This window comes from Leptidea sinapis, chromosome 12, assembly GCF_905404315.1.
Source record: "Leptidea sinapis chromosome 12, ilLepSina1.1, whole genome shotgun sequence".
Lineage (NCBI taxonomy): Eukaryota > Metazoa > Arthropoda > Insecta > Lepidoptera > Pieridae > Leptidea > Leptidea sinapis.
The window spans coordinates 10294383-10322306 of NC_066276.1; the positions used below are offsets into that span (position 1 = coordinate 10294383).

Here is a 27924-nt window from a genome sequence, read left to right on the forward strand (position 1 = left end):
TGTGATCGCTGGTATGATCTTTAAGACAGAATTTTCATTTGAGTGAGAATAAAATGGGGGTTCATAATATTATATGTGTGCTTCTTGCTATTGTTGTATCTATAACATCATTACCATTAAGAACTCAAATAGAAACAGTGACGGAATTAAGTGATTCACTAAAAGTGATACATTTAGAAGAAACAATTAATAACAAACCAGATGATAATAAATCAAAACTACATAGTGACTTACAACATGAAGAAAATCATAATATATCTGATGAAATACTCGTTTCAAGAAATCTACAACGAAACAACATAAGACCAGGAATGACAATTTTTAGTAATGAGATAACATTAACGCCTGATTTGAATGCAGGAACATTTACTGGCGTTGCTGAAATAGATGTGAGACTATCCAGCGATACATCCGAAGATGAAGTCGTTTTTAGTTTTGATGGTCTAAATGTAGATTCAATTTTACAATCAGTTGGTGGAGGAACAACGTACGAACAACCAGCTGGGTTCGACACTGAAGATGGCTTGTTGACCATTTTTACGGGTAGAAATTCTGTACGATTTAATTTTATTATAAACTATTCCGGCTCCTTAGATTCATGGGGAAATGGATTATATCGTGGAAATTATGGAACTGAGTAAGTATATTTCTCTCATTAAAATTATATAATTATAATATGTACTATAATGTATAATTAAAATACACAAATTAGAAGTTTAATAACCGAGTTATAATTTAAGCATCCATTTCTCCCAGGCTTATTAATTTTTAAAATTTTAACAATAGGTAGTAAACAACTTATACCCACTGAAAATTTGTGTTTGAATTGGTTTCCTCCCAATTTAAAAATTCAAGTATGTACCCTTTTTGTGAGATGATCTTTTGATTTCATATTTGTTCTCGGTATTATTAGAATAATGCCTTATTTATTTATATTATATATGACATTGTAATATGTAATATCTTAAAAATTATATCTAGTATATAAACTAACAAAATAAAACAGAATATAAAAATTAAAATTTCGTATACTATCATCTTATGAGATATGTTTCTCAAAATACATACAAATATATCTCAAGATATATTTGTGCGTAAAGTTAAAAGGAATACAAGTACATATTATTTCAATCTTGATAAAAATGTTATCTGTTCGATAGATGAAATAAATGACATTATCACAATCTGCTCTCATATTTATTATCACGCGACCTATTTGTGAGTGAGATTCTTTTAAAGTGATCGTGTTGCACAAATTATGTGAGACAAATTCAACGAATATGCTTTGGAATACATTTAACTGGCAAACGCTTCTGTTTTTCTTTATAACTTGTAACAGTTGGGTTGAATTACTACCAATACCTTTAGATCGCAACGAAAAATCAAGCTTTGATGAAAAAGAAACTACAAATATTTTGACATACCCACAAGTAGAAACACGCATACTAAATGACGTCAATAATAAATCTGAATTTAATGATAAAATACTCCTGAGTGATATTCTAAATAAAGATGAAACCAGTGCAAAGTTTAACACAGGCCAAAGAATATCATCTTACGTTGTTGAGCTAACCCGTGTCGGAAACAATTTTAATGGGCGTGCAATTATCGATGTACATTTTAATACAAACAGTGAGGGTCCAATCAGATTTCATTTTGAAGATTTGGCTATCACAAATGTATTAACAGGAGTATTTACTGATGCAAATGCGATTCCTGTAACTTATAACATAACAGAAGGAGTTTTAGATATTTATCCCAATAGAACATCTACAGTGTTTATAGTAATAATTTATTACACAGGAATTCTTAGAAACGACGGAATAGGGTTGCATATGGGAAACCTATACAATGAGTAAATAATTTTATTTTTCTCTATCTATACACAGTATAAATGTACTTATCGTAATTTCTTATGGTAGTACTAATTTGTGTAAATAATTATACAAAAGCATATATTTTAATTATTTCCAGCACCTACTTAGCCATGAATTTACATCCAACAAATGCACGGCGCGTATTCCCGTGCTTTGATGACATCACAGTTCCTGCAAATACATTTTCTTTAAATGTAGCTGGTCTCAATTACCAAAATATGGCATCAAATACTGCGGTGCAATCAGTTGAAGATGGCGTGTAAGTACAACTAGCTACTGCAATTTAGTAGCAATCAGCTTTTTAACGAAGTATTTGCTGTAACCGTAATTAAATTGCAATTAAAGGCGTGATCAAAGTTTGTTTAAGCTATGTGTTTTTTTACAGGACAAAATTTACACCGATGATTAATTCATTCCCCTATCTTTGGGGTCTCGTTGCTCATAATATGAATGCAGTCAGTATTCAATTCCAAAATGTTATATTTTATGTCCGACAAGGGGTAATGAATCAAGATGCCCTCTCAAGTTCAGCAATAAACAGCTTCTTCAGCACTTTAACTGAATGGACGAAAAAGCCGTATGAAGAGATATTTAATGGTCAAGAAGAAAGACTGCACATATTGGCAGTACCCGATGTGGATCGGGATTGGTACGCACTATCGACTATCTCCATTTGGTGTGTATTTTATTTATTACATCCATATTTAACAATAAAACTGAAAATTCTGTTTTTGTGGTGACACAGGTTTCACTTGATGTATCTAAATTGAATTATCATTGCTTGAATCGTATTTTCTAGCAAATTCGAAAAATTCTGGATATATTTCTACTGAACTTGACCTGGCAGATAGAATAATTTATAAGGAGGAAATTTGGAGGATTTTTTGTAGCACATGAGTTTGAGATCCGCGTTAATAATAAAATTAGATGTTATAAATGTTCAGTAGAATAAATTTATACGGGCAAATTATGAAAAATGCAATATAACTAATTTTAAATTTCAGGGAACCATACGTCTTGATGGAACTTGGAAGTCCCGCTTCTCAGAGAAAAACAGGTTTGATGAAACTGGCTCAGGCCTTGGCAAGACGTTGGTTTGGATATGTATTGATGCCGGAGTCCTGGAATAGTCAATGGGTCATTTCTGGACTTGGTACCACAGCTGCCTTTGAAGCATTCAGAATTGTAAGAAAACTCAAACGCAAATATTGTTTAAGTGTTTTGGAGTCTTAAGATATAAGTATCAATCAACATTCTATAAAACTAAGTGCTACATCTCATATCTATTATTTAATAACACCCTTGTAAATATTTTTAGTTTCAAACTGATCCGAGTGGGGCTGATGTGACTTTGTTAGACGCAGATGCAATATTTCTAAGTGATATAATACAAGAAAGTTTATATATGGATGGATATCCAACTATTAATCCAATTCTGACAAGCGAAGAAGACTTCGAAGAAGATTGGGTCAGAAGTCACGTAAACGGACCATTAAGATTCAAAGCTCCTGCAATAATAAGAATGTTACAGTTAACAATGTCAACAACAACTGACTATATTCAGCAAAGTGCAGCTCAGATGCTTAGTACCAAGTATGATTTTCTTACTTTTTTTTCCGCCTTGAGTACTTTTAATTTATAACTTGTAATCTTATCACCATAAAAACATTCAAAATCTATCATACTTTATTCTTTATTTATTTATTATAATTACATTCATTCTTCTTCATACCTAATTTAAATTTACAGTCAATCTCAAAACAGAAACAAAGAGGCACCTTTAATCTATACTAATATTATAAAGCTGCAGTGTTTGTTTGTTTGTTTGTTTGAACGCGCTAATCTCTGGTACTACTGGTCCGATTTGAATGATTCTTTCAGTGTTGGGTAGTCCATTTATCGAGGAAGGCTATAGGCTATGTTTTTTTTTCAAAAATAGGGATCCGTAATAAAATTGCTATTTTGTAACACAAGGTGTAAAATCGAAAACCTATTTTTGCGTGCGCTGCAAAAACTATTGACAATAGAACAAAATAATGTACAGGCTATAATATAGGCAATATTTTATTACTTATAAAACTATCGCGTGAATTATACTTTATATGGCAAAACAACGTTTGCCGGGTCAGCTAGTGTATTATATTCCTCTGGATGGCTCACTGGATAAACCTGTACAGAGCCAACCAGTGAATTAATTAAATATATAATTTTATTTACCAACTAGCTGACCCGGCAAACGTTGTTTTGCCATATAAAGTATAATTCACGGATTCAGGATAGTTTTATAAGTAATAAAATATTGCCTATATATATATTGTACATCAATTTGTTCTATTGTCAATAGTTTTTGCAGCGCACGCAAAAATAGGTTTTCGATTTTACACCTTGTGTTACAAAATAGCAATTTTATTACGTATCCCTAATTTTGAAAAAAAAAAATAGCCTATAGCCTTCCTCGATAAATGGACTACCCAACACTGAAAGAATCATTCAAATCGGACCAGTAGTACCAGAGATTAGCGCGTTCAAACAAACAAACAAACAAACAAACACTGCAGCTTTATAATATTAGTATAGATTAAACTTCAGTAGGTATATCTTGTAATTAAAATGGAAAACCCAAAAAAAAAACAAATCGAACACTTTAAATTGGTTATTATTATTATGTATATGGCGTTTTTGACATTGACAGTCGGCCGCAGATGACGTCCATTTGGATTGGAATTTCAATCCATTTGGAAATCCAATTTGGACGACGTCCATTCATTTGGCTTGCATTTCTCACGTTCATGAAACGATGTTGGAATACGAAAACTCCATTTGACTGGATGGACGTTTCGTCAATGGGCACCTTGGCATATTACCGGCAAACTATATAATTCATAGCACATAGGAAATGTATGAATTATTAATATTATGGTGCATTACATACTTACCTAGGTAATGAATGAATGGATGGATGAAAATTCTTTAGTGCACTAAAATAATATTACATTTTCTCCAGAGTAATAGTTGCACAGTTAGCAACCCCTAGGGCAGTAAAGTAAAAATACGATAGGATTTAGGGACCTTCAAGAGAAAAGCATACCTTAAAGGCCACGCATCTCTTGACACTTGTCCGTGGGCGGTTGCCTCACCTCTCCCCATCCCGTGAGCCTCTTGACCGTTTGCCCCCTCTTATATAAAAAAAATTACGTTGATATTAAGTACCAGTGGAGGCCCCTTTTCTCAGGATACCGGCTAGTTTATGGGTACCACAACGGTGCCTATTTCTGTCCTGAAGCAGTAAACATTACTGTGTTTCGGTCTGAAGGGTGCCGTAGCTAGTGAAATTACTGGGCAAACGAGACTTAACATCTTATGTCTCAAGGTGACGAGCAATTGTTATGCCGCTCAGAATTTTTGGGTTTTTCAAGATTCCTGAGCGGCACTGCATTGTAATAAGTGTAGGGTTCGATTCTATTTCAAACTGAATTAACATTTTGTCCCACTTTTTATTATTGGTAATCAAATTAATATAATAAGAAGAAAGCAGAAGATGAGACTGAAATTCTATATTTTGATTATTATTTTATTACATTTTTTTATTTTTTATTCATATTAAAAAAAGAGTACAATGAAAACTTAAGACTAAGATGCGTCACAGAAACCTGTGTAGGTTTATACGTGGTGCAAATGCATCACTTCGCTCACAACGAATGTACTAAAGAAGTATTTAAATATCAATATTTTATTTTTATGCATAAGAAGGTATACTGTTAAATAACAAAAGATGAAATAAAAAAATAAAAAAAAATAACTTATAAACATAAATATTAAGAACAGACCAGCCATTACATCCCCTTTTCCTCTTAGTGTATACTGCTTATTTTTAAATGCGTATTTACACGAATATTTATTTTTGAGAATGATTGTGTATAGATCTTCAGGTAAGTTATTTAATATGTTAGGTAGCATGTATTCCCACGTCCTTTTGCCACACACATTAAATTAATAACTACGTTATATTATTATTATCTAAAATATTTAAACTAAGTAATATTTTATGCTGCTATTGTAAATATTGATTTAAAAGAGTGACAATGAGTTAATACTTTAATAATGATTGTTTTTAGCTCATTAGAAATTGTAAGTTCTTCGGCGTTTTACTCTGCCCTCGAAGGTGCATATGGACAAGAACCAAATAGATTGATTGGTGATATAGCCGACTTTTTATCACCATGGATTGAGAACTCTCACTATCCAATGGTCAGAGTAACCATAGATAGAACAATTATTAGTTTGTCCCAGGTAAATATATATGCTTACAACATTAGATCGTTTATTCGTCCTAGATAAAGATAGCTGTGAAAATATAACTAACATAATATAATATAACTAACCTCTAAACAATTTCTAATGTTTTTAAAGCGATAACCCTCACTTCTAGGATTAATACACAAATAAAATTTGAAAAATAAAATTTTAAGAACGATGCGAGACTCGAAACCTCGTCCTCTGGCATTCCGTGCCAGTGCCACAGTGTCACCAACTGAGCCAACCGTTCGAGTGACGTATCGCCATAAAATCTTGTATGCATTGTTCAACTCTCAGGTTGTGGCTTCATCTACAGGATCTACTTTACAGTTAATAACCTGCTCAACCCTAATATTTGCACATTAGGAAATTGACTTGAGATGTCGCTCTTGTAAATCTAAATAATTTGTTATGTTTTTAAAGTGATAGCCCTCACTTATAGGATTAACCTGTTATTTAGAGCACTGGCAATGAACGCCAGAGGTCGTGGGTTCGAGGCCCGTATCGTTCATAAATTTTTTTTTTCAAATTTTATTTGTGAACTAACCTCTTGTTCAGAAATGCACGTACATTTAACTAATATTCCTGCCCTGTTTTTATCGGTTGTCTAACAGCAAGAGACTCTATCTAGACGTATTAATGATTATAGTTTTGGCTATTTCCATGCAATTTTCATACTTAATTTAATTGATATTTGTTTAGGTGCGTTTTTCGTTTGCCGCCGTGTCAGATATAGCTTATCCGATACCTATCACGTATACGACCAGTATAAACCCCAATTTTGACAACTTACGTCCCGAGCTTATAATGGAAAATAGCCACCAGATTATCAACCCTGGTCTGAGCACCGAGGAAGGTGAAGAAGACTGGATTATTTTCAATATTCAAGGCCAAGGTATTAAAAAAAACTAATCAATCTTAACAATTTGTCATTTTTTAAGTGATATCCATCACTTCTAACAATGATTAAATTAAATTTGTAACCAAAATTTATGAAGGATGCGGGACTCGAACCCGCCACCTCTCGGGTTCCCTTTGAGCACACTTCTAACTAACTGTTCTATATATTTATTATTTACCAGAGGGAGGCTCCTTTGCACAGGATGCCGGCTAGATTATGGGTACCACAACGGCATCTATTTCTGCCGTGAAGCAGTAATGTGTAGGCATTACTGTGTTTAGGTCTGAAGGGCGACGTAGCTAGTGAAATTACTGGGCAAATGAGACTTAACATCTTATGTCTCAAGGTGACAAGCGCAGTTGTAGTGCCGCTCAGAATTTATGGGTTCTTTCAAGAATCCTGAGCGGCACTGCAATGTAATGGGCAGGCAGGGCATGGCGCATCAATTACCATCAGCTGAACGTCCTGCCCGTCTCGTCCCTTATTTTCATAAAAAAAATCTTTGCCAAACGTTCGAGTGACGTGTGGTTCGTTAATCTTTGAGGTGAGAGTTGGGTATGACAGAAGAAGCATAATAGCAGAATTAACACAGTTGAGATGCGATCACTGCGAAGTATGTGTGGGGTGAGACTTATTGATAGAACTCCGAATGCGGTAAAAAGATGTCATGATAAGGATTGAGAAAGGAATGCTGAAATGGTTCGGCTACGTGAAGCGAATGAGTGAAGAAAGAATGACATATCAAATATATAAGGCAAGTGTCTGTGGGCAAGTCGGTCGCGGGAGATCCCGTAGGACAATCGTCGACCAAATTGGGGACGTCTTTAAGAAAGGAAATGTCCGAAGCACTTTGAACCGGCAAGCATTAATAAAAATAGTACTTAATGTAGAAGAAGCGCGTGAGGTTTGTAACGATAGGAGCAAGTGGCATTCTGTTGTCTCTGCCCACCCTGACGGGAAACATGCGTGAGTTTGTGTGTGTGTGTATTTTAATTTTTACAACATGTGTTATTCAAAGGAAATTACTACGTACATTATCATTAAATGGTTTACTATTATTTGCACCAGTGAAACTATAAACATTGTAAGTGCACCATAGTGGTTTTAACCCCCCGGGTTGAGATAGGAGGAAGTCTGCAATGATAGTGGTAGAGGCATACCTACTCTCCAAGAAATACCAATCAAACTTGCTTCTCTAGTCTTGCCCCATCACTTTTTACTCATAAAAAAATGTTATTTTACTCTTATGACTTAATCTTTATCTTATTCTTATTATTTATCTTAATCTCATTTGTATTTATTACTTTTTAAGGCTACTACCGTGTTAATTATCCGACGGAAATGTGGGAAGTATTTGCTCAAGTATTGGCTGACCCTGAGAGAAGAGCTGCTATACATCCTTTAAATCGAGCTACTGTAAGTATCATCATCATTTTTAACTCTTTTCACCTAAAATATTAATTAACCGATTTTAAAAAGGAGGCTATTATCAAATCGATTGCTATTTTTTTATGTACGTACACCGATTTTTCTGAGGTTTATGATCCGATTAACATATTCTTTTGTTTGATGCGAAATAGATGCCATTTGGTCCCATAAAAATTTTACATAGTTTGGCCCAGTAGTTTTCATTTTATGAACATTTATATGAGAATTTTTGTCTACGTGGATGACATAATTGTTTTCTGTGTACGGCTTTTTTTTGGAGTTTTCATTCAGGTTTATTATATTTTATTATTGACTGGCACTAAAACGTAAAAAAACTACGTTTAAAAAAAATTCAACTTCAAAAACTGAAAAGTATCAAATAACTAAAAATTTAAACACCTCTTATGCAAACCTTTACCTTTAATATTAATAAAATACTATTATTTGTATTTGGTACATATTGATAGCTTTGAAGTTTAAAGTTTTTGAAATTCAGGCACAGTGGTAACTAGCTTTTAAGTAAGACGTGTATTATTATTTTTACTATTCTTATTTTGTAATTTAATAATCTCTTAATAAAAAAATTTAATTGAATTGAATATGTTTGATAGCTTCATATCATATTTTTTTTTCTTTTGTTGTCATGAAATATTTGATTTTTAATATTGAACATGATTCCGTATATTAGATGCAGATGTCCGGAACATCTTCAGTATATTTTCGTGTTTATTTAGGTCACAAGCAAAATGACCAACTGATTCAGTTCGTGAGGTGTAAAACTGACTATATTATAATATTTCGATCTCATTTAAAATCTGTGGCGTTGACGAAACGATCTTGCTGTTTTTGGTCTTCAGTTACAGTGATGAATGGGCAGAGTGTTGTAAAAATTTGTCTATTGAGTCTCTTGTAATCAACGGAAAATTGTATTCTTATTTCGCGACGACTGCACAGAAGATGTAGTGTCTGATTTTAGAGTTTGTGTGATCTAAGCTTACAGCGAGTGTTAAAGTTTTTGGATCCTTCTACTTGAACAGTTGCAATAAACTTGCTTTTTACGCCGAATACGCACTCTTCGAGACCTTCGAACCTTTTCCATTATTCGTGCTAGTCGCGCTAATTGCTCGACTTGGCCTGACCATAGACTTGATCAGATGAAACTCTTCTAGGCTGAATTGAATATTTAACGTGCTTCTTACCATATGGTGATCGCTTGTGGTTATCACCTTGTAGATCACAGAGACATCGTTAAATATTTGCTTCTTACTCGTTAAGATTAAGGCGATCTCATTCTTAGTTTGCCGTTTTGACTTATTCTGGTTCATATCCTGGAGAGCTTCATCTTGTTTGAGGACTTTATTATAAGGATTTCCACGAGGAAAATGAAAATGAACATGAAATATGAATTTCGTGAAGTCAGCAAACTTAATTGTCCCCTAAGTTTCCTCTGCCCAATCCCAAATTTGTCCAATTTCAGCTTGGTTCTCCTATGGCCTAATTTCAGTTTGAAATCTCCCATTACAACTATAGTGTGTCCTAGAAACATTCATGTCTCTTGTTATGTCCTTACACATAATATCCACCTCGTCCTCAGAGTGTGCTGAAGTATGATGCTGATGCGTAAACCTGGATGATCTTCGGCGAGCGCCTTTTGTTAATTTTGAATGTCAGGTATGTAAGACTGATGGATGACACACTTTCGACCTTAATAATGTTGGTTATGAGCGATTTATGAACAATAAGACACCAACTTTGGACAGCAAGTTACCGGACTTAAAATTAACAGTAGCCTCACTTCTTTTTCATTCGGATAGTCTTATCTTCGGATAGCTATGACCTAGCGGAACCTGTCCACTATCTACTCTTATCAAAAATATTGTTACAACTAAAAACTAATTATAATAATATTTAAACCATTGGAAAACGTTTTGTTTTGTTAGAAGCTTCCATCATTTTACATATTTTTGAGGTTTATATTAAATCACAAATGCAGTAGTTGCTTCGACAAAATGGTTATGGAGCCGTCGGAATTTTACGTAACACTTCAAAAGTTAAGTATTATTCGTATGTTCGTTTATCGTAATATCGATAGATACCTATACCAATATATCTTCTGTTGAAGACCATAAAAGATCAGATAGCCCCTGTAGGTTGGCAGTATTCTGTTAGACCTACAGGGGCTGTTAAGACTGTTAAAGCCAAAATTCACCGCAAGCCTATATGGAAATACAAAAAATATCGCGAGAAATGAAGATTTCCGCAAGGACTCCTTTGCATTTCATCGTTTATCGTCGATATTCAGGACATGTACTTATCAATACCTACAGTTGAAGAGAGTGGCCCGAACAAAATGCTTGCTATCTTAATACACGGTTAATTTTTTTTTCACTGATTTTCTCTTTATTCAATTTGCTAACCTACTCCTCATTAATTTATTTAAAACATCACAAAATCCACAGAACTTAAATTAGGTTATAATAATACTATTTTGTAAGGCTTACATCAAATAACGGATTTACAATATTTATAAAAAGACATGATATTTGTGCGTGTGCGGTTTGGTGTGAGTGCGTGTGTGTGTGTGTGTGTGTGTGTGTGTGTGTGTGTTTGTGAATTACTCTAAATTTAACCTTCCTTTAGATTTTTACTAACACTCCTTTTAAAGGTTTTAATGTTATTAAAAAGTTCAGTACTGTTGAATTGCTTATTATAGTTGCATAGAGTGCGACAGATTACCGAATTTTCATAATAATTAGTATGACTCAGTGGGACTTGGAATAGAGGCGTGTGTCTAGTGCGAGCTGACGGCACTCGTAATTGTATGAATAGTTCAGTTAGCTCTGTACTGTCGATCCTACCATGAACTATGTTATGAAAGAAAGAGAGAACCAGAACCTTGCGCCTGTCCTCAAGTTTACAAATTATTATGAGTATAATTTTATTAACTATCTACTCAGTTTTACTAGTTATTTGTAAGAACCTTGTTTGGTATATTTCCGACTGACAGTCCAAAGAGGAGTCCTTGTATGTATAGAACCATATTTTTTATTACAAGAATATTTCAACATTTCTAAATGAATATTTTTGAGGTTAATTAATGTAAAAAACTCTCTTTTGACAGGGAATTACTAAGCGCACCGGGAGACAGAAAGACAAAAACCATTATAATATTATTAAGTGCGAGCTATTATATTTTTAACAGTTTTTTCCTGCGTTACTTTTTTCAAAGGTCCCGAGTTTAATTAATACAAAAATGCCTACCGCGAAGTAACAATAGAGGCCTGTACTTTGTACCAATAGGAGTTTAAAATAAAGGAATGGTTTTAATGATTGATATTATTGTAGTCATAAAAAATATTTTTTACAGAGCCGATAAACTCAACTTTCTAAAAGGATTATCAACTATCGAGGATGATAGTATAAATTTAGTTTATAAATAAAATAGCAGTCAAGGTCGAGTCGGAACCCATCTCACGGTTTCCCTACCATCGTACGAAATATAATGCATTGTACTTTCTAGAGATATTCTGAAGATATTCATTTTCACCCACAAAATATATTTTATGGGTGAAAATGAGACTGCAACTGAGAGAAAAATTTTACTTATATTTTTACATCAACTTCAAAAACATATACAGTTAATTATTATAATCTTATTACCTTCTTTTAATGAATATATGATTTTATAACATTTGTTTGTGCTTTTTTATTTTTATTTAGGCAGACGCTGTCTTGTGAGTTGGATCTGAATTAATTAATTTATCTATATTTATGTTTTAGCTTATCGATGATGCATTGAACCTTGCACGTGGTGGGCACATAGGTTATGAGGTCGCTATGCCAATTGTGCTTGGTATGGAGCTTGAAACCGAATATGTCGTGTGGAAGGCCTTTGTCCGCAACATGGAATTCCTAAAGAGATTCCTATTAGCACTTGTTGAAGAGGATGAAGACTTGGATCCAGATATATACCTGGTAAGGTATAAGTTATAATTTTTTTATGGAATAGCAGGCAGAAATTTTACCTGATACGAGTGATCGTCGCCGACCAAATTCTCCTGCGATAGGAGAGGAATGACAGAAAGGCTGACGCCCGTTTAGAACAGTGTACGGGCGTTTCTGAAGGTACGGTACTGAACGGTAAGGAAACTTATTTTGGTTGTAAGTGCTCTTTGTGGAATCTGCTGTTTTTAGACTTCTGATATTAAACAGGTTAATCTAGTGCAGGTTCTACACCCCAAATAAGGCGTAAATTCAGCTTCACATGGAGCACTGTTGTTACCCCTGGGTAAATGCTTCCATTTCACAGGATGAAGCAATACAAAGCGGCCAAGTGTGAGAAGGACTCCCCCATGAAGGGTTCCGTATCAGCAAGTAACATAATATAAATGTTCTAGTAGTTCGTTGTAACTTTGATCGATGATTTCATAAAAGATTTTATATTTGAGTTGATTCAATAAAAGGTAAAATGCGGTTTACGATTTATGACGTATTAAAAATAATTATTTACTAGATCTCGTTCAAAGCAATTTTCGGTGGAAGTGAATTTGAAAAAAAATATATTTGAAACCTATCTATAGATTCCGTTCTAAGTATGGGGTACCCCCAAAATTTATTGTTATTTTTTTTCGTATGAAAATCTTCATGCAGTTTACAGAATACATCTACTTCTACTACTACCAAGTTTAAATAGATCTTATAGTTTTGGAAAAAATTGGCTGTGACATACGGACGGACAGACAGACAGACATAAATGACGAATCTATAAGGGATCCGTTTTTTGCCATTTGGCTATGGAACCCTAAAAAGCAGCTTGAATCATCGATGATCAGGTCATGTCTGATCGGCTTGATTTTGTTGTTCCTGAAGATATAAGACTGAATCTTCTACCTCATATATAACAGGTAGTTTTTAGAGGAGTAATTTGGGTCAATACCAGCAGCCAATTGCCAATCGCAAGGCCACATTTTAGTATAAAAAGGCATCAAAGGCATTTATTTTCTCAAAATTGATTCCTTTAGAATTCTTATTGATGTCATTTCTAAAATATACTAGACACTACTACCGCTTCGGAAACAAATGGCGCTCTGAGAGAGAAGAAAAGGCGCAAGAAACTCTCCCCGCATTTTTGCGCTTTTTTAATCGAATATAAAATATTGTATTGTCAACTAAACTACTACAAACCACCACAGGCCGTCGGATCACTTAGATATTCAGCTGTGGAGTAGTAGGATTTACGACATAGCAATTTGTTTTTAAAACATTATCTACTGCCAGCTCCTGTATTTCTGACCCAATCCGACTTATGGCGGGTACGGATTTTTATTTTCCTTTACCCTCTAATATAAAAAAATATTTTCAGAGAATGATTCGCAGAACGGTAGTAGGCCTTGAGCAAGAATTGACCTTCACTCCAGAGCTGAATGTGAATGAACCAGCTATGACGTCACTGGTGCGAGGTCTGGTCATGGACCACGCTTGTAGGAGCAACTATGACCCTTGCATTGCAGCCGCTGTTGATTGGTTCCGTGATCCCAACGACAATACAATCGTGTAAGTTTATTGGAAAATGATTTTGATAATTGAGGACACATGAGTCAAACATCAAGAAAAAAATTGAATTTGAATTTGAAAAAAACTCATTATTTTGGGCAAAATACTGTAGTGGGCACGTCGTGTTAAATACCGTAGCACTAACAGATTAACTTACTACACATCTTGTCACTTTTTAGTGACAAAATTTGTAAAAATGAAACATTTTCAATTTATGGAAATGAAATTCTTATATTCATTCTATTAAGTTAAACATTTGCATGCTAGGAATAGTGCTAGCAAAATATACAAGCTCATTATTATAATATTTTAACACCATTGTACATACTATATTTTTTGCAAATAAATATATTATTATTATTGTTATTATTACTATCGACTATTGAAATAAATCTCTTTATTCTCTTCTATAATATTATTTATGCTCGTAAAAGAACTTTTATTACTTGTAAACTGGTTGAAGTATATTCTCCTCCACAGTGCGGTTTTCAAAGAGCTTTCCTCCACATACTACAAAGCTGTGGAATAAGATTCCTTGTGGGGTGTTTCCGGGATGATACGACCTACCTTACCTATAAAACCTACCTTACCTTCAAAAAAAAGCTCATGTTTTGCTCCGCGTGCAACTTCCTTTAGGCCGGCAACGCTCCTGTGATTCGTCTGGTGTTGCAAGAGAATGTGGGCGGCGGTGATCACTTAGCACCAGGTGACCCGTACGCTCGTTTGTCCTCCTTTTCCATTAAGAAAAATATCACATTAATTATATTATTAAACAAATATATAAATCGTTCCTATATAAAATATTGGTACAAGAGATTTTTGTTCAATTTCTTCATTGTTTCAACTTATTTAGGAACCCTAACATCCCAGCTGACCTAAGACCAGCAGTATACTGCACCAGCGTCATGATAGGTGGCGAAGAAGAGAGGGAACTACTTTTCAACCGCTTGAGTTTAATCACAAATGGCTACGAGCGCTTGGTCATTCTGGAGTCTTTGGCCTGTTCTCAAGATACGGGCTTCATCCTAACGTAAGTTATCGTTTTTAATTTAATTTATCTTTAGCTCTCTTATGAATTAAGAGTTTTAGTTTAAATGTGTTACAACGCCATCTTGTGATAAGATATAGCAAAATTCATACTTTTATGGTAATTTCAATATAAGCTTATGTGTAATGGAGCTAGATACTTACATATTAATTACTCCATGACAGTTGGTTAAACAATCTAAATTTTTCTTCGAGGTACAAACATTCAAAATCCACTTAACGTATTGGGATGGAACAGTGGCAGTTACATCCGTAATGTTTAAATTTATTAATTAGTATTTTATTAATATTATGATATACAATATCTACTCTTGGAAATGTTTTTCAGTTAATTTTGTATATCTTTTATCTTATACTTATCTGATGGGCTTAGCTAGTATATTTCACTATAATATAATATATAGTAGCTGAACTGACAGACGTTGTTCTGTTCATAATAGAAAAACTTAGATATTGAGATGGCAATAGGAATATTCCAGCCAAATTTCTAGTATCTGAGCCTTATAGTTCTAGAGATGTCGTGATGAGTCAATACATAGGTTTAAATCTCTTATATAATATTAATGACGGTGCCAGGCCGGTCACATGATCAAGATCTTTGCTGGTGTCCATTTTTTGTGGGCGTTAAACACGACAGCGAGTAAAACACAGTTTTCTTAACGTTACAATCGTAATGATAGGTATACTTCACAAAGCCTTATGATTGCGTGGTGTTCCCGGCATGCACGTGCGACACAAGAGCCTCGCTCGATGGTTCTTCTATGAATTCGCCAGATCTCGACGAGTACCGAAACATGTTCGTACATAATATAAATACACACATATATTATGTATGTGTGTGTCGTAGTCAAGAACTTATTGATTTTCAAATTCAATTACTTCAGTATTCACAGATTTTTGGTATTCTTTGGAATAATAATTGTATAAAGCAGTTATTCCAGCCTTTTTGACAGACGTATACCTTAGGATGTATACGGAAAAAAAACTGCATTCGCCAGGTAACCTTCGCGAAGATCTTCACGGAGGTATCTTGATCTAATCCACGTCTGAAATCACTATACCAGGAATACATACCAGAGCTACAGAAAGGAGCTTCATCACTTGGTCACTTTCTTGTTTACCTATGTTATCCCGAGTGAAATTTGTTGCACTGCCAACAGATAATTTTTAAAATTATTCCACACTCTAAAAACAAAAAACAATCACACAAACTAAAATGTAACCTACTTTCGGAGGTTAGGTAGTTATTTCGATTCATTGCCCCATTTTTGTAGAATTTATTACAGCTAAATAGAGTAATAGATTGGAAAATATTTACATGGAAGGCTATTTACAGGTTTTCGCAGATGTTTACTACCTGATTACAAAATAAATGATTACTAGATTAATATTTACAAATCGAAGATAAAAAAATTTAATCTAGCGACATGGTAAAATTCGTTAGTTTATATAAGAATCTATTACGAGTATACACAAAAATTTAATACATAAACGGACGTGCATACACGCATGTGTTCAATAAAGATTGAGATTTGTTGAATACTATTTTGCTTATTCTCTTCAGTCTACACTATATTATACATAATTATAAATATACTAGCTGACCTAGCAAACGTGCCGATATTAAAATCGCGATACAAAAGTAACTCTTGATCGTAGATGGGTGAAAATTTGAAGTTGTACTTATTATTATTAATATTATATTAATGTTGACTCATAATCAAACAAATTAAAAAAAAAAATGTCAACTAATTAAAAAAAAATTGGCGTGGACCACCCTTAACATTTAGGGGGATGAAAAATAGATGTTGTCTGATTCTCAGACCTACCCAATATGCACTCAAAACTTCATGAGGATCGGTCAAGCCGTTTCGAAAGAGTTTAACTACAAACACCGCGACATGAGAATTTTATATATTAGATATAAATTCTAATGTAACTTAATATGTTCTATAAATTTAGGGGTTGTTTTCGATATTATATGAAAAAATTTTTGGTGAGCTAGTGTTTTAAATTCGTTACTGTTGTATTAAATAAATATATATATATAGGGGAATGAATTTTGCCGATAGTATGTTGATACCATTGGGACATGTAACAGGTCTTCTAACACGTTCCCCTGGGTCCACTACACGTGCCCACTCGTAAGCATGTGCGTTCTAGTAACTCTGGACAGTCTATAGATCCGTTTGCGATATTCAGAAGATATAAGAGGTCAGCTATTCGCCTTCTTTCATATAGTGGAAGGATGTGGAATTTCTTGCATCTGTCTGTATAAGAGGGGATGTAAATTTTACTTTTAAATTGTAGAAAGCGCTTCTGTATACGCTCCAGACGAGTTATGTCTGTTTTGTAGTTTGGATTCCAGACTTGTGAACCGTATTCGAGATGGCTTCGAACAAAAGTACAATACAAAATTTTTAACGTTTTAATAAGGTTAAAATCGGATGAAACTCCCAATATAAAACCAAGTGCTTTTGATGCTTTGTTAATGATATTATCAATGCGATTGTCAAAAAATAATTTAGAGTCAAAGATAATTCCTAGATCTGTTATTGAGGTAACTCTTGTAAGTTGCGATCCTTTAAGTTTATAATTAAATTGAACCGGTTTGGGTTTTCGAGTAAGTGAGCATTTGTTACACTTATTAACATTTAAATCTAGTTTATTATATGTACAGTATTTTTCAAATCTTATGAGATCGTGTTGTACCTTAATTGTATCTTCAATAGACGCGATTTTAGAAATGATCTTCATATCGTCGGTGTATAAATGTATTCTAGAATTTAGAAAGCTTTGAGAGATTTCATTAACAAAAGTTGAGAACATCAAGGGAGCTAGTAATGATCCTTGTGGGGTTCCAGATGGTATTTCCGTCGTCATTAAGAATGTGGTTTAAATGGAAAAGGAAAAATACTATGGTTAGTCAAAAATGATTTAATTATAGTTTCTCAAAATATTCTCCGATAGCATTAATAAAAATTTAAGCAGTCATGCGCTTAGAGGCACTTTGCAGGCCAAATTTTTGGGCTACCACCATTTTTTGGTCATTTTAAGAGACTATTTTGTTTATATATATTACTACTTTGTTTTGGGATAATTATTGCTATGAATCGATATTTCGTTATCTGTTACTAGACCAGACCTTTCATTGAATCTAGTAACCATGCTAGTGCTCTATTTGTGTAAACCACCGAGAACACAGCTATTTGACACCCAAATATTTACATATAATTGATTAAGTTTAACTAGTGCCTCTGTCTCAATATGCTCCGATCTCATAGGAGGTCATAGTCATTCTGTTTGAGTCATACGACACTTGTTTCTCACTGAGGTTGACCTAGGGTAAGGTAGGCCTTTTGACTTCTGAAATCCACTTTTAAATAGTTGTTTACATAGTGCTCCATTGCTAAGAGCTCTTACCGAGTAAACACTTAAAATCTAAGAAAATCATACTATGAAAATCTTCATGAGTTTTATCCATGTACAAATCAATTTCATAATGAGGCCACAGTGTTAACAAAAGCGACGCCTTTTTTTAGATTTTGTATGTTTGCGGCTGGTTTTGCAGGTTTGGTGTATGTTTTCATTTCAATCGGTACCCAAATAAACAAACTACGTTAATTGATTATATGATACACCAAAATTTACACAACTATAGTCGCGGACGTACGCTACTAATAATTAAATGAAAAAAAAAAACATTAAAAATAAATATAGATTGACTAGTCAGTGAACTTAACCAAAATTTAGAAAATCAATTGCGCGACGCATGATCGTCGATCGACCCACGTGGACGGACAGATTATAACGCTTATCGCGGGGCGCGGTAATAGGAAGCGGGGACGCGGGCACATGGACCTGTCGGTGCTTGCGCTAACTTAATGATAAGGTGCGGTGCTCCACACTTCATTTATTTATAGGGGATTTTTTTTAAATTAAGAACCTTATTTTTTACATACCTAGCTTTAAACCGGGGCTTTGCTCCAATTTAATCCCTTATATAAATATCAAAGTTCTCTATATTTTGAATAATGATATATATATGGCAATGGCAATAGGTATCACATTTATACTATTAGTAGTATTCTCCTTTAACATCATCATACTGTATAAGAATAATCTTTGGGTTGCAACCGACACTTACATTTTATGTAGAGGATATGCATGGTTTTGCGTAGGCTACCTAAAATTGTATAATATTTTATTAAGTAGGCTAAGTTGTAATATGACTTAGAACATGAGTTGGAGTTACTTATTAGTTATTCTCCCCACTTGTAGTAGATGTAATTTCATAACATTTAGGTACCTATCGTTTTTGCAATATATTATATTAATGTCACTACCTACGGTAAATAAATATAAAAAGGCATAAAAGGCATTAATTTTCTCAAAAATTATACCTTTAGATTTTTTTTTGATGTAATTTCTAATAAAATAGATACTACTACAGCCTCGGAAACGAATGGTACTCTGAGAAAGAATAAGCGGCGCAAGAAACTCTCCCAGTTTTCTTTTTATTGCGCTCTTTTTAATGAAATACACAATATTGTACTGTCATTGCTATTGCTATAAAATAATCATGATCCCAAGCTGTCCGATATAGACACCTAGATATTTAGCTGTGGATTAGTAGGATTTACGACAGAGCCATATTTTAATAAAACAATTAAATTTATTTATAGATAATGCCTGAATAGCGGCTGAAACTTTATTATAAAAGTGTATTACATTTACTCTTAAAGCTATCATGTATCTTATGAAGCCTACTACAATTAGTTACAAGCAATCCCTTATTTCTAGTGTTATAATAATGAAAATCACTATTAAGAGCAAAAAGGTGACGATTTTTGTGAACGTATATTAAATTTTCATAAATATACTGACAATCAACAGCCATAATATTCAATTATTTAGAATAGCGAGACGCATAACCCAAACAACTTAACACTAATTACTGGCGCAGGGAGCTTGTTGAGATAATATCTAATGGTAGAATATTGGCAATTCAAAAATGCCTTTGTGGCAATATTAGCATGATAATAGAGCCTCATATCGGTCCTTTGTTTACATTCCTTTGCATCAAAGAAGCTTCGCTATGACCTGATCGATATATTTATGTTAAGCACGGCACAATATGGAACTAGGCCGCGTATTAATCGGAGGATAGAATTGAAGATCATAGAACCTTTAATCACAGAGTCCATCTTTAAGCATCGTTCATAAAATATTATGTTTTCAAATTTTATTTGTATTAATCCCAGAAGTGATTGTTATCACTTTAAAAAATAAAAAATAAAGCGAGAGCTCGTGGGTTCAAGTCCCGCATCGGTAATAAGATTTTGTTTTGAAATTTAATAATTATCACTTAAAAAACTTAACAAATCGTTTAGAATCTTTTGTTATTGTGTTCTCAATATCGAACAAAAAAAAATATAATGCATTTTTTAATAAAATAACATGTATATCAAACACTTTTATTCTCCAGTTTAGAAACAGGTACCCCTACTAATACTAAAAATGTGAATGTAAGTTTGTTTGTTACGCTTTCACGGCTACACCAATGAACCAATTTTGATGATATTCAGTACATAGATAGACTAGAGCTTGGGAAAGGACATAGGCTGCCTTTAATCAGAAAAAAAATGTTTGGAGGGCTTGAAATAGGGAATAGAAGTTTGTATGGAAGTCCGACATTATTGAAGATGACTCCATGAAACTTTGCACGTAGGCACTTGATAAGGTAAATATTATTCCTAGCGTTTTAGAAATTTTTACATGTGTGGGGATGAAAGTCCGTATGGAAGTCAAAATTCATGCCTAACTCTGAATTCGATTGTTATCATAATTGGTTTAAAATTATACACATAAGCTACCCTTTATTGTTAAAAAGGGTATGAAAGGGGTTGAAATAAGCGATAAAAGTTTTCAAAGAAATTCGTCAACCAATACTATTTTAGTTCAGTTGTGATTATTTTTACTACATTTATTTATTTATTTAATTCAGAGACATCTCCATATATATTAGTAAATGTATTAGTAACAATATTTATTATGAACTACGTTAGTATTATTAGTGAGATATATTTATAAACCTAGAGCTAACTGTATCCAGTGTTTCTGGAAGGAACAGTCAGCTCTAGCAGCAATCATCTTTAGGATGCTGTTACTGCTTACACGAAGACGCTGCAACATGGAGACCGCTTTTTTGCGCATTATGGCATGGAAACCGTCCACACATGCCTCAGCAAACATTCCAGAAGCGCTACAACGCCACGGCAGCCCTAACAGCCTCCTAAACGCATTGTCTCTTAGTATTTCATTTATTATTGTAAATGTGTATTGCAGGGTCTTTTAGTAGGCTTTACGTTGATTAAGTTAAATGTAGCAGTAATTATTGATCGTGTTAGGTTTATAATATTGTGAAGTGAAACTACAAAAATATTTGCATGTGTTTCAAGACGAAATATGTGCCTGCTCTTAAATTTGTTTTTGTCAATAAAGAACTTTGATTTTGACTTTGTCAATTTTGGAGATTAACACAGATATTGTAATTGTATTAAGTACTTGATAAGAAATAAAACAATTATCTATTTGAAGATGGAATAAGAGATGAAAGACCATGCGGACGAAAAGCTAGTATTTGAATAAATAGAAGTACTTACCAAATAACCGCCAATGATTTGTCTTTTATATTTTTATAAGATACTATTTGACCCGACAGACGTTGTTCTGTATATAATAAATAAAATAATGTTTTTTTATTAATTTGTCAATAATATATCAAAACATCAAGAATTATTTCGTAAAATATGTTCCCTGTTGTTGTAATTGTTTCACAGCAGAACTGTCAAACCATGCGTCAATAAATTCTCTCATAGAAAATATGTCCATACAAAACAAATATCAGGCGACGGGGGACACATCACGGGAAAAACAAAATTGTTGTTTTTATTTAATTCCGAACACTCTCATATTTATTCACCTTTTAAACCTTCCCTGGACATCCACAAATAATTCAAGACCTAAATTAGCCAAATCGGTCCAGCCATTCTCGAGTTTTAGCGAGACTAACGAATAGCAATTCATTTTATATATATATATATAGATTTCTTTATAGTTAGTGGTTTTAACGTAGCTGTATTTTCTGCAAAGCTCGATTTAGTGAAAAGTCGGGCAGCACGCGTCGCGAGACATGCGTTAAACATTTATTTCAATAACTACTCGTACTACTATGCCTTCTTCACTTATGTTCACCTGGTATTAATTTGAATAAAGCATTGTGCGTTATTGCTTCCTTTCTCTCATGGTTCTGCATTTGCATGCCCTTCGCAGTAAATAAAACAAAAAAATATAGGTATAATCTGTTTATTTCAGACCGCGGGCCCATTCTGGCTTCTTAGAAACAAAAGGAGCTGTGTACTAAAAATAACATTCCCATAAACCATCTAGACCATAGTTTCTCAACCTTATTTTGCTCACCACCCACTTTGAGAATATGTTTTTTTCTAGAGTATTTTCGTGTATATTTTTGCCTTTTTAGACTATATTTTTTAAATCCACCCACGCCCCATCTGTGCCATCTCAATGCCCTCTAATTTTCTCTGGGTCTTCTACTGCCCCCCCGAAAGTCTCAAACGCCCACAAGGGGGCGTTATCGCCCACGTTGATAACCTATGATCTAGACCATGTGGTAAACGTCTATCTGTACGTATGTGTATCTTCTACCGCATTTATCACAAGGAGTGTTCCAAAGAGCTGTTTCACCTGATTCCTGCCGCCGAATTCCACCTGCGCATAACACGCCACAAATAAGAATATCATCTCCACCATCTGGATATGTGGCGGTCCTCCACAGTGCGATTTTCAAAGCTGTCGAATGAGCTTCTTTGTGCGGTGCTCTGGAACGATACGACATGGGTACCTTCAAAAAAAGCGCGTACACCTTCCTTAAAAGCCGTCAACGCTCTTGTGAAACCTCTGGTGTTGCAAGAGAATGAGGGCAGCGGTGATCACTTAACACCAGGTGACCCGTACGCTCGTTTGTCCTCATGTTTCCGTAAAAAAAAACTATTCAGCACTTACATTATTGCTTTTTGATGTCATTGTATGATTGATTGTATTATCTAAAAAGTTCGTAGTGAATTTTAGGCTCGTAGCGTCGATCTAATGACACATCCCGTACCAAAGCTGTATCGTCTGGATATTGACTTAATAAATGCAGTTTAATTTTTACAGTTACCTCCAGGAGACCCTAGGAGATACGTATTTTGTTGAAGAAAGATCGAGAATTTTCAAGGCAGTGGTCCAGTCCAGCCGACAGAACTTGGCAACAGCCTTACAGTTTATATCCATAAATACAAATAACATCCGACAAGCGTGAGTATTTGGTTACTTTTAATATGTTTGATTTCAATTTGTAAATCCAATGACTATTTGACGCATTTTTCTGCCGTGAAGCAGTAATGTGTTAGAATTATTGTGTTTCGGTCTGAAGGGCGCTGTAGCTAGTTAAATTACTGGGCAAATGAGACTAAGCATCTTATATCTGAAGGTGACCTTCCTAAAAGACCGGCAACGCTCCTGTGAGTCCCCTGTTGTCGCAACAGAATGTGGGCAGCGGTGATTACTTAACACCAGGTGACCTCCAGGTGTTTGTCCTCCTTTTCCATAAAAAAAAGAAATTTCTTAGCAAATGTGACTTAACAAACAAATCCTGAGCGGCACTGCATTGTAATGGGGAGGGCGTATCACCCTCACTTCTAGGATTAATAATACACAAATAAAATTTGAAAAACAAAATTTTTATTAACGATACGGGACTCGAACCCACCACCCTGACCTTTTTGTTTTTCAAATTTTATTTGTGTATTAATCCTCGAAGTGAGTTATATCGCTTTTAAAACAAACATAACAAATTGTTTAGATTTACAAGTCTCTCGAGTCAATTTCCTAATATGCAAATATTGGGGTTGAGCAGGGTATCAACTGTAAAGTAAATCCTGTAGATGAAGCCACAACATGAGAATTGAACAAAGCATACAAGATTTTATCATGGTACGTCACTCGATAGCTCTGTTGGTTTGAGCACCGGCACGGAACGCCGCAGGTTGTGGGTTCAGGTCCCGCATCGTTCATAAAAAAATTGTTTTCAATTTTTTTTTGTATAAAATTTGTTCTTCTGCTTCTCTTTTGTAAACCAAACAATTTGATGCTTCTAAATGGCTTCATCTATCTTTTAGGTATGGTGGTAGTGACAAATTGGAGGATATAATCGCCGTATTGGCTGGAAACATTCCCGATGAAGATTTAACGAGAAACGTAAGTTAACTTATTACAATTAACTGGTACTGCAAAGATCAGTATTATTAATATTTCCAAGTAATTGTTTTTGTCAGAACATAGAAAATATTTATAAATTATCGTATCGCTTAAGTATTAAGTTAAGTTAAATTTGACAACCAAGGCTTATGGTCAGTGACTCTGACTACTAAGCGAGAGATCCTGGGTTCGAATCCCGGTAGGTTCAATCATTTATATGATGAATATGGATGTTTATTTCCGAATCATGGATGTTTTTAAATATATTGTTATCTTGCACCCATAGTACATATACATACAGGCTATGCCTAGTTTGGGTTAATATATTTGCGTTAGTGTGTCAATATTATTACTATATTATTATTAACCACAGATGATAAGAGATCTGACCTCATGTAACCATAGATAACTAAAATTTCGTCTGTGCGATGACACACATCCCCGCTAAAGGTGAGATCAAGTACTTGCGATCACATAAAATTTGAAGTGACCTATGACCGTATTGTCGTTAACTCGATAAAAGCATAGAAAGACGTTAACTTTTTCTAAATTGACTCTATGTTATTTTTTTATGTTTTGCTACTCATAAAGTGTATCCATATAAGCTGCTATTCCTTCTACTAGTTCATCAAAGGTTTGAAGAATAACCAAATACACACAGAAATGCACTTTTTTTGAAATTCATACAGATACCACGCATCGAGCATTAAGAATGTGGCTGTCTGTTGAAACTCTTTGCGCATGAAGGGATCGAAAAAAAACATAGGAGTGTTGTTATGAAATTCAGTACAACATTACAACACTCGTTTGGATGATGTATGTTTTAATGTTGGCAATAAGCTAACTGTTTCAGAATCTTTAATAGAGGATTTAAACCATGGGTGTAGATAAAAAATATAACACCATCCACTTTAAAAGATTTAGCAAATTTACGGAGCCTACGTAGATGCAATTGTGAATTTATGTTTGTTTCCAGTATTGACATTATGTACATCACTATTCTTTTAATTTGGCTTACATGTCTATATATTTATTTTTGACCTATATTTACCTATTTTAGTTCGTGGAGTGGGTTAACAATAGGAATAACGAATTAGACGACTCAATACTATCTGCCGAGAGAGCAAGGGACCGAGTGATTCAGGATAATATTTGGCGTATGACGAACTTGCAGGATCTTTACGAATGGATTGACGAAAATGACGCCCCAACCCTAATGATATCTATGTTTTTAATTAGTGTATCATTATTTATAGCTTTGTTTAACCATTAAGAAATATTTTATTATTAGAATCAATGACGTTCTATACATAATGTCATTGATTAGAATATTATTTTTGGATTTTAAATAGATTTAAGTTCATTTATTACTATAGTTTATCAGTGACATGATATCGTTTATTGGAATCGCTGTACAAGTAGGGAGTTATAGGCTGACTTTTTATCTGAGTCTTCGCCTGCGGGGTACAGGGGCGCGGGGGTTGACGACAAGGGGACTGAGACAGGTGCGGGCGGCGGGGGCGCTTAGTGAAATGAGCGATTACAAAAATTCGCCCGCCGCCCGAACCTGGAGTTCTTCTCGCAAAATCGACAACGATACATTCAGAACGATACGATAATACTCCGAATATATCGCAACTACCCTACTCTAACAAATGTTCGAATTCCTTATCGTTTATCGTTACCATAGATTTTGATTTTTTTACGATGTTAGTGTGAATGTAATATGTTCAAACCTAAACATTATCTGTGCTTTGTCGCTGTGAAGTGTCAAAAGTCAAAACATAGTTTAGGCGCTAAGGACCATGCCAGACTCTGCACCACCAATTTGGTATCATTTACACATAATGTAAATGTTAAAAAAATATGTAATGAATATAATATGACTATTTTAAATTGAATAAATAATACAAAACTCGCGGATAATAAAATGTAAAAAAAAGTAACTCAACCCTTCTCGTCGACTTCCTATTTCTCAGGCGGCCATTTGCATTATTTCTACGCATAAACGATCAACAAAATGACTTAAATGACTTAGTAGTAAAAAAATCCTGTTGAATAGTAAATCACATATAATTATTTCAATAATATTTATTAAGTATGTATTTTGTATGGCAAATATATCTATACAACTTGAAACGATAATAGCAACGACAGCCTAGATGGTGTCGTTGAGATTATCGTAAAAGTGACGTTTGATTATTTGTGAAATTCGAATATTCGTCTCTGACATTTTCAACTAAGAGTAGGGTTAGGACCGATAATATCGAATAATGTTTCGTTCGTTCAATCATCGTTTTGACATTGAATACGACGTAACTAAGAGTAGGATTCGACACGACTAATGCCACGATTTATCGAATATCGATTTTAGGAGTAGGCCCCCTGTCTCAGTCCACTTTGTCATCATACCCCCGCGCCCCTGTACCCCGCAGGCGCGGAATCAGATAAACGGTTGGCCTATAAGTTGAGTAAAGTATTATTAAGTAGTTTTTATATTATTTAGGATAATTATTATAAAATGTAGTCGTTACTATGTAGCTATATAAAGCTTAAATTTATCTCTATTCTTAATTTAATGATTATTTAACGTTTGAATTTGCGGGAAACTCAGTACTATTATCCTTGATAGTTTTTGAAGTTTCATAGGTCAGTGTTTTGAGGCAAGCGAAGAGAAAATTAAGTATTTACAATATAACCGCTGACTAAATGTATGTACCGTAACTATTTGCTTAAAAAGTTATTTTTGGAAGGAAGCTTTCAAAGTGGCATGTCTGTTAATATTGTTTTAGGATGACCCAGAGCATTTTGACAACTTATTACAAGAAATGTAATATTTTAATTTCCTGTTTCGCTTGAAGCGGAATAAAGTATGCTTAAATAATATAAGTATGCTATGGATGGTCACGCTACATTACTTTTCTAGTAATGAATTATGTTTGATGGACTATTTTGTATTTTTATTGACTTTTTTGTAACGAATAGTATTAAGTCTTATATTGTTTAAAGATAACATTATAATAATTTTCGAATATTAACCACGTCAGTATTGCACAAAGTGAATGCTAGTATTAAAAGTTTGTTGTATTAAAAATGTATGTTAGTAAGCTTATAGAAAATAAGAATTTATAATTTAATATTTTAATTAATATGTTAAAAAGTTTTCTAAAATTTGATAGCATTAATTATTAATTTAATTAATTAATAATATAAAACTTAATGCATTTTCACTCGTAGTTGTATATTATTAATGTAGATAAGATTAAAACTAGTTATATATAATAAAAACATTATTCAATTATTTGGGAAGAAGTGCTAAATATATAACAAATGCGTCCTCTTGTTATATATTTAGTTTAATTTAATTTAAGTTTATTTTATTAATTATAACACATTTTAAAAGTTTTCACTGTTTATTGCTTTATTTGCCTCGCTTGTGCGAAATAAATTAAACGCATATTTATTTAAATAAATATTTTATTAAAACTTTATTTTGTTATG

General features: G+C 33.8%; 1 protein-coding gene across 1 annotated transcript; it reads left to right on the forward strand.

Moving 5' to 3' along the window:
• Positions 1-27904, forward strand: LOC126967148 (aminopeptidase N-like). Its single transcript, XM_050811595.1, has 14 exons — positions 1-637; positions 1975-2136; positions 2263-2553; positions 2882-3062; positions 3196-3470; positions 5993-6167; positions 6876-7068; positions 8387-8490; positions 12283-12477; positions 13865-14055; positions 14909-15085; positions 23341-23481; positions 24345-24423; positions 25484-27904. The coding sequence occupies exons 1-14, from the start codon at positions 54-56 to the stop codon at positions 25694-25696; spliced, it is 2961 nt and encodes a 986-aa protein (XP_050667552.1). The 5' UTR covers positions 1-53; the 3' UTR covers positions 25697-27904.
• Positions 27905-27924: the final 20 nt, after the last annotated feature.

Bases quoted from the DNA above. Each gene is read 5' to 3' on its own strand.
- LOC126967148 (XM_050811595.1), top strand. From the start codon at position 54: ATGGGGGTTCATAATATTATATGTGTGCTTCTTGCTATTGTTGTATCT. The intron at 2,137-2,262 runs GTAAGTACAACT...GTTTTTTTACAG, and splicing joins CAATCAGTTGAAGATGGCGT to GACAAAATTTACACCGATGA. The intron at 12,478-13,864 runs GTAAGGTATAAG...AAATATTTTCAG, and splicing joins TGGATCCAGATATATACCTG to AGAATGATTCGCAGAACGGT.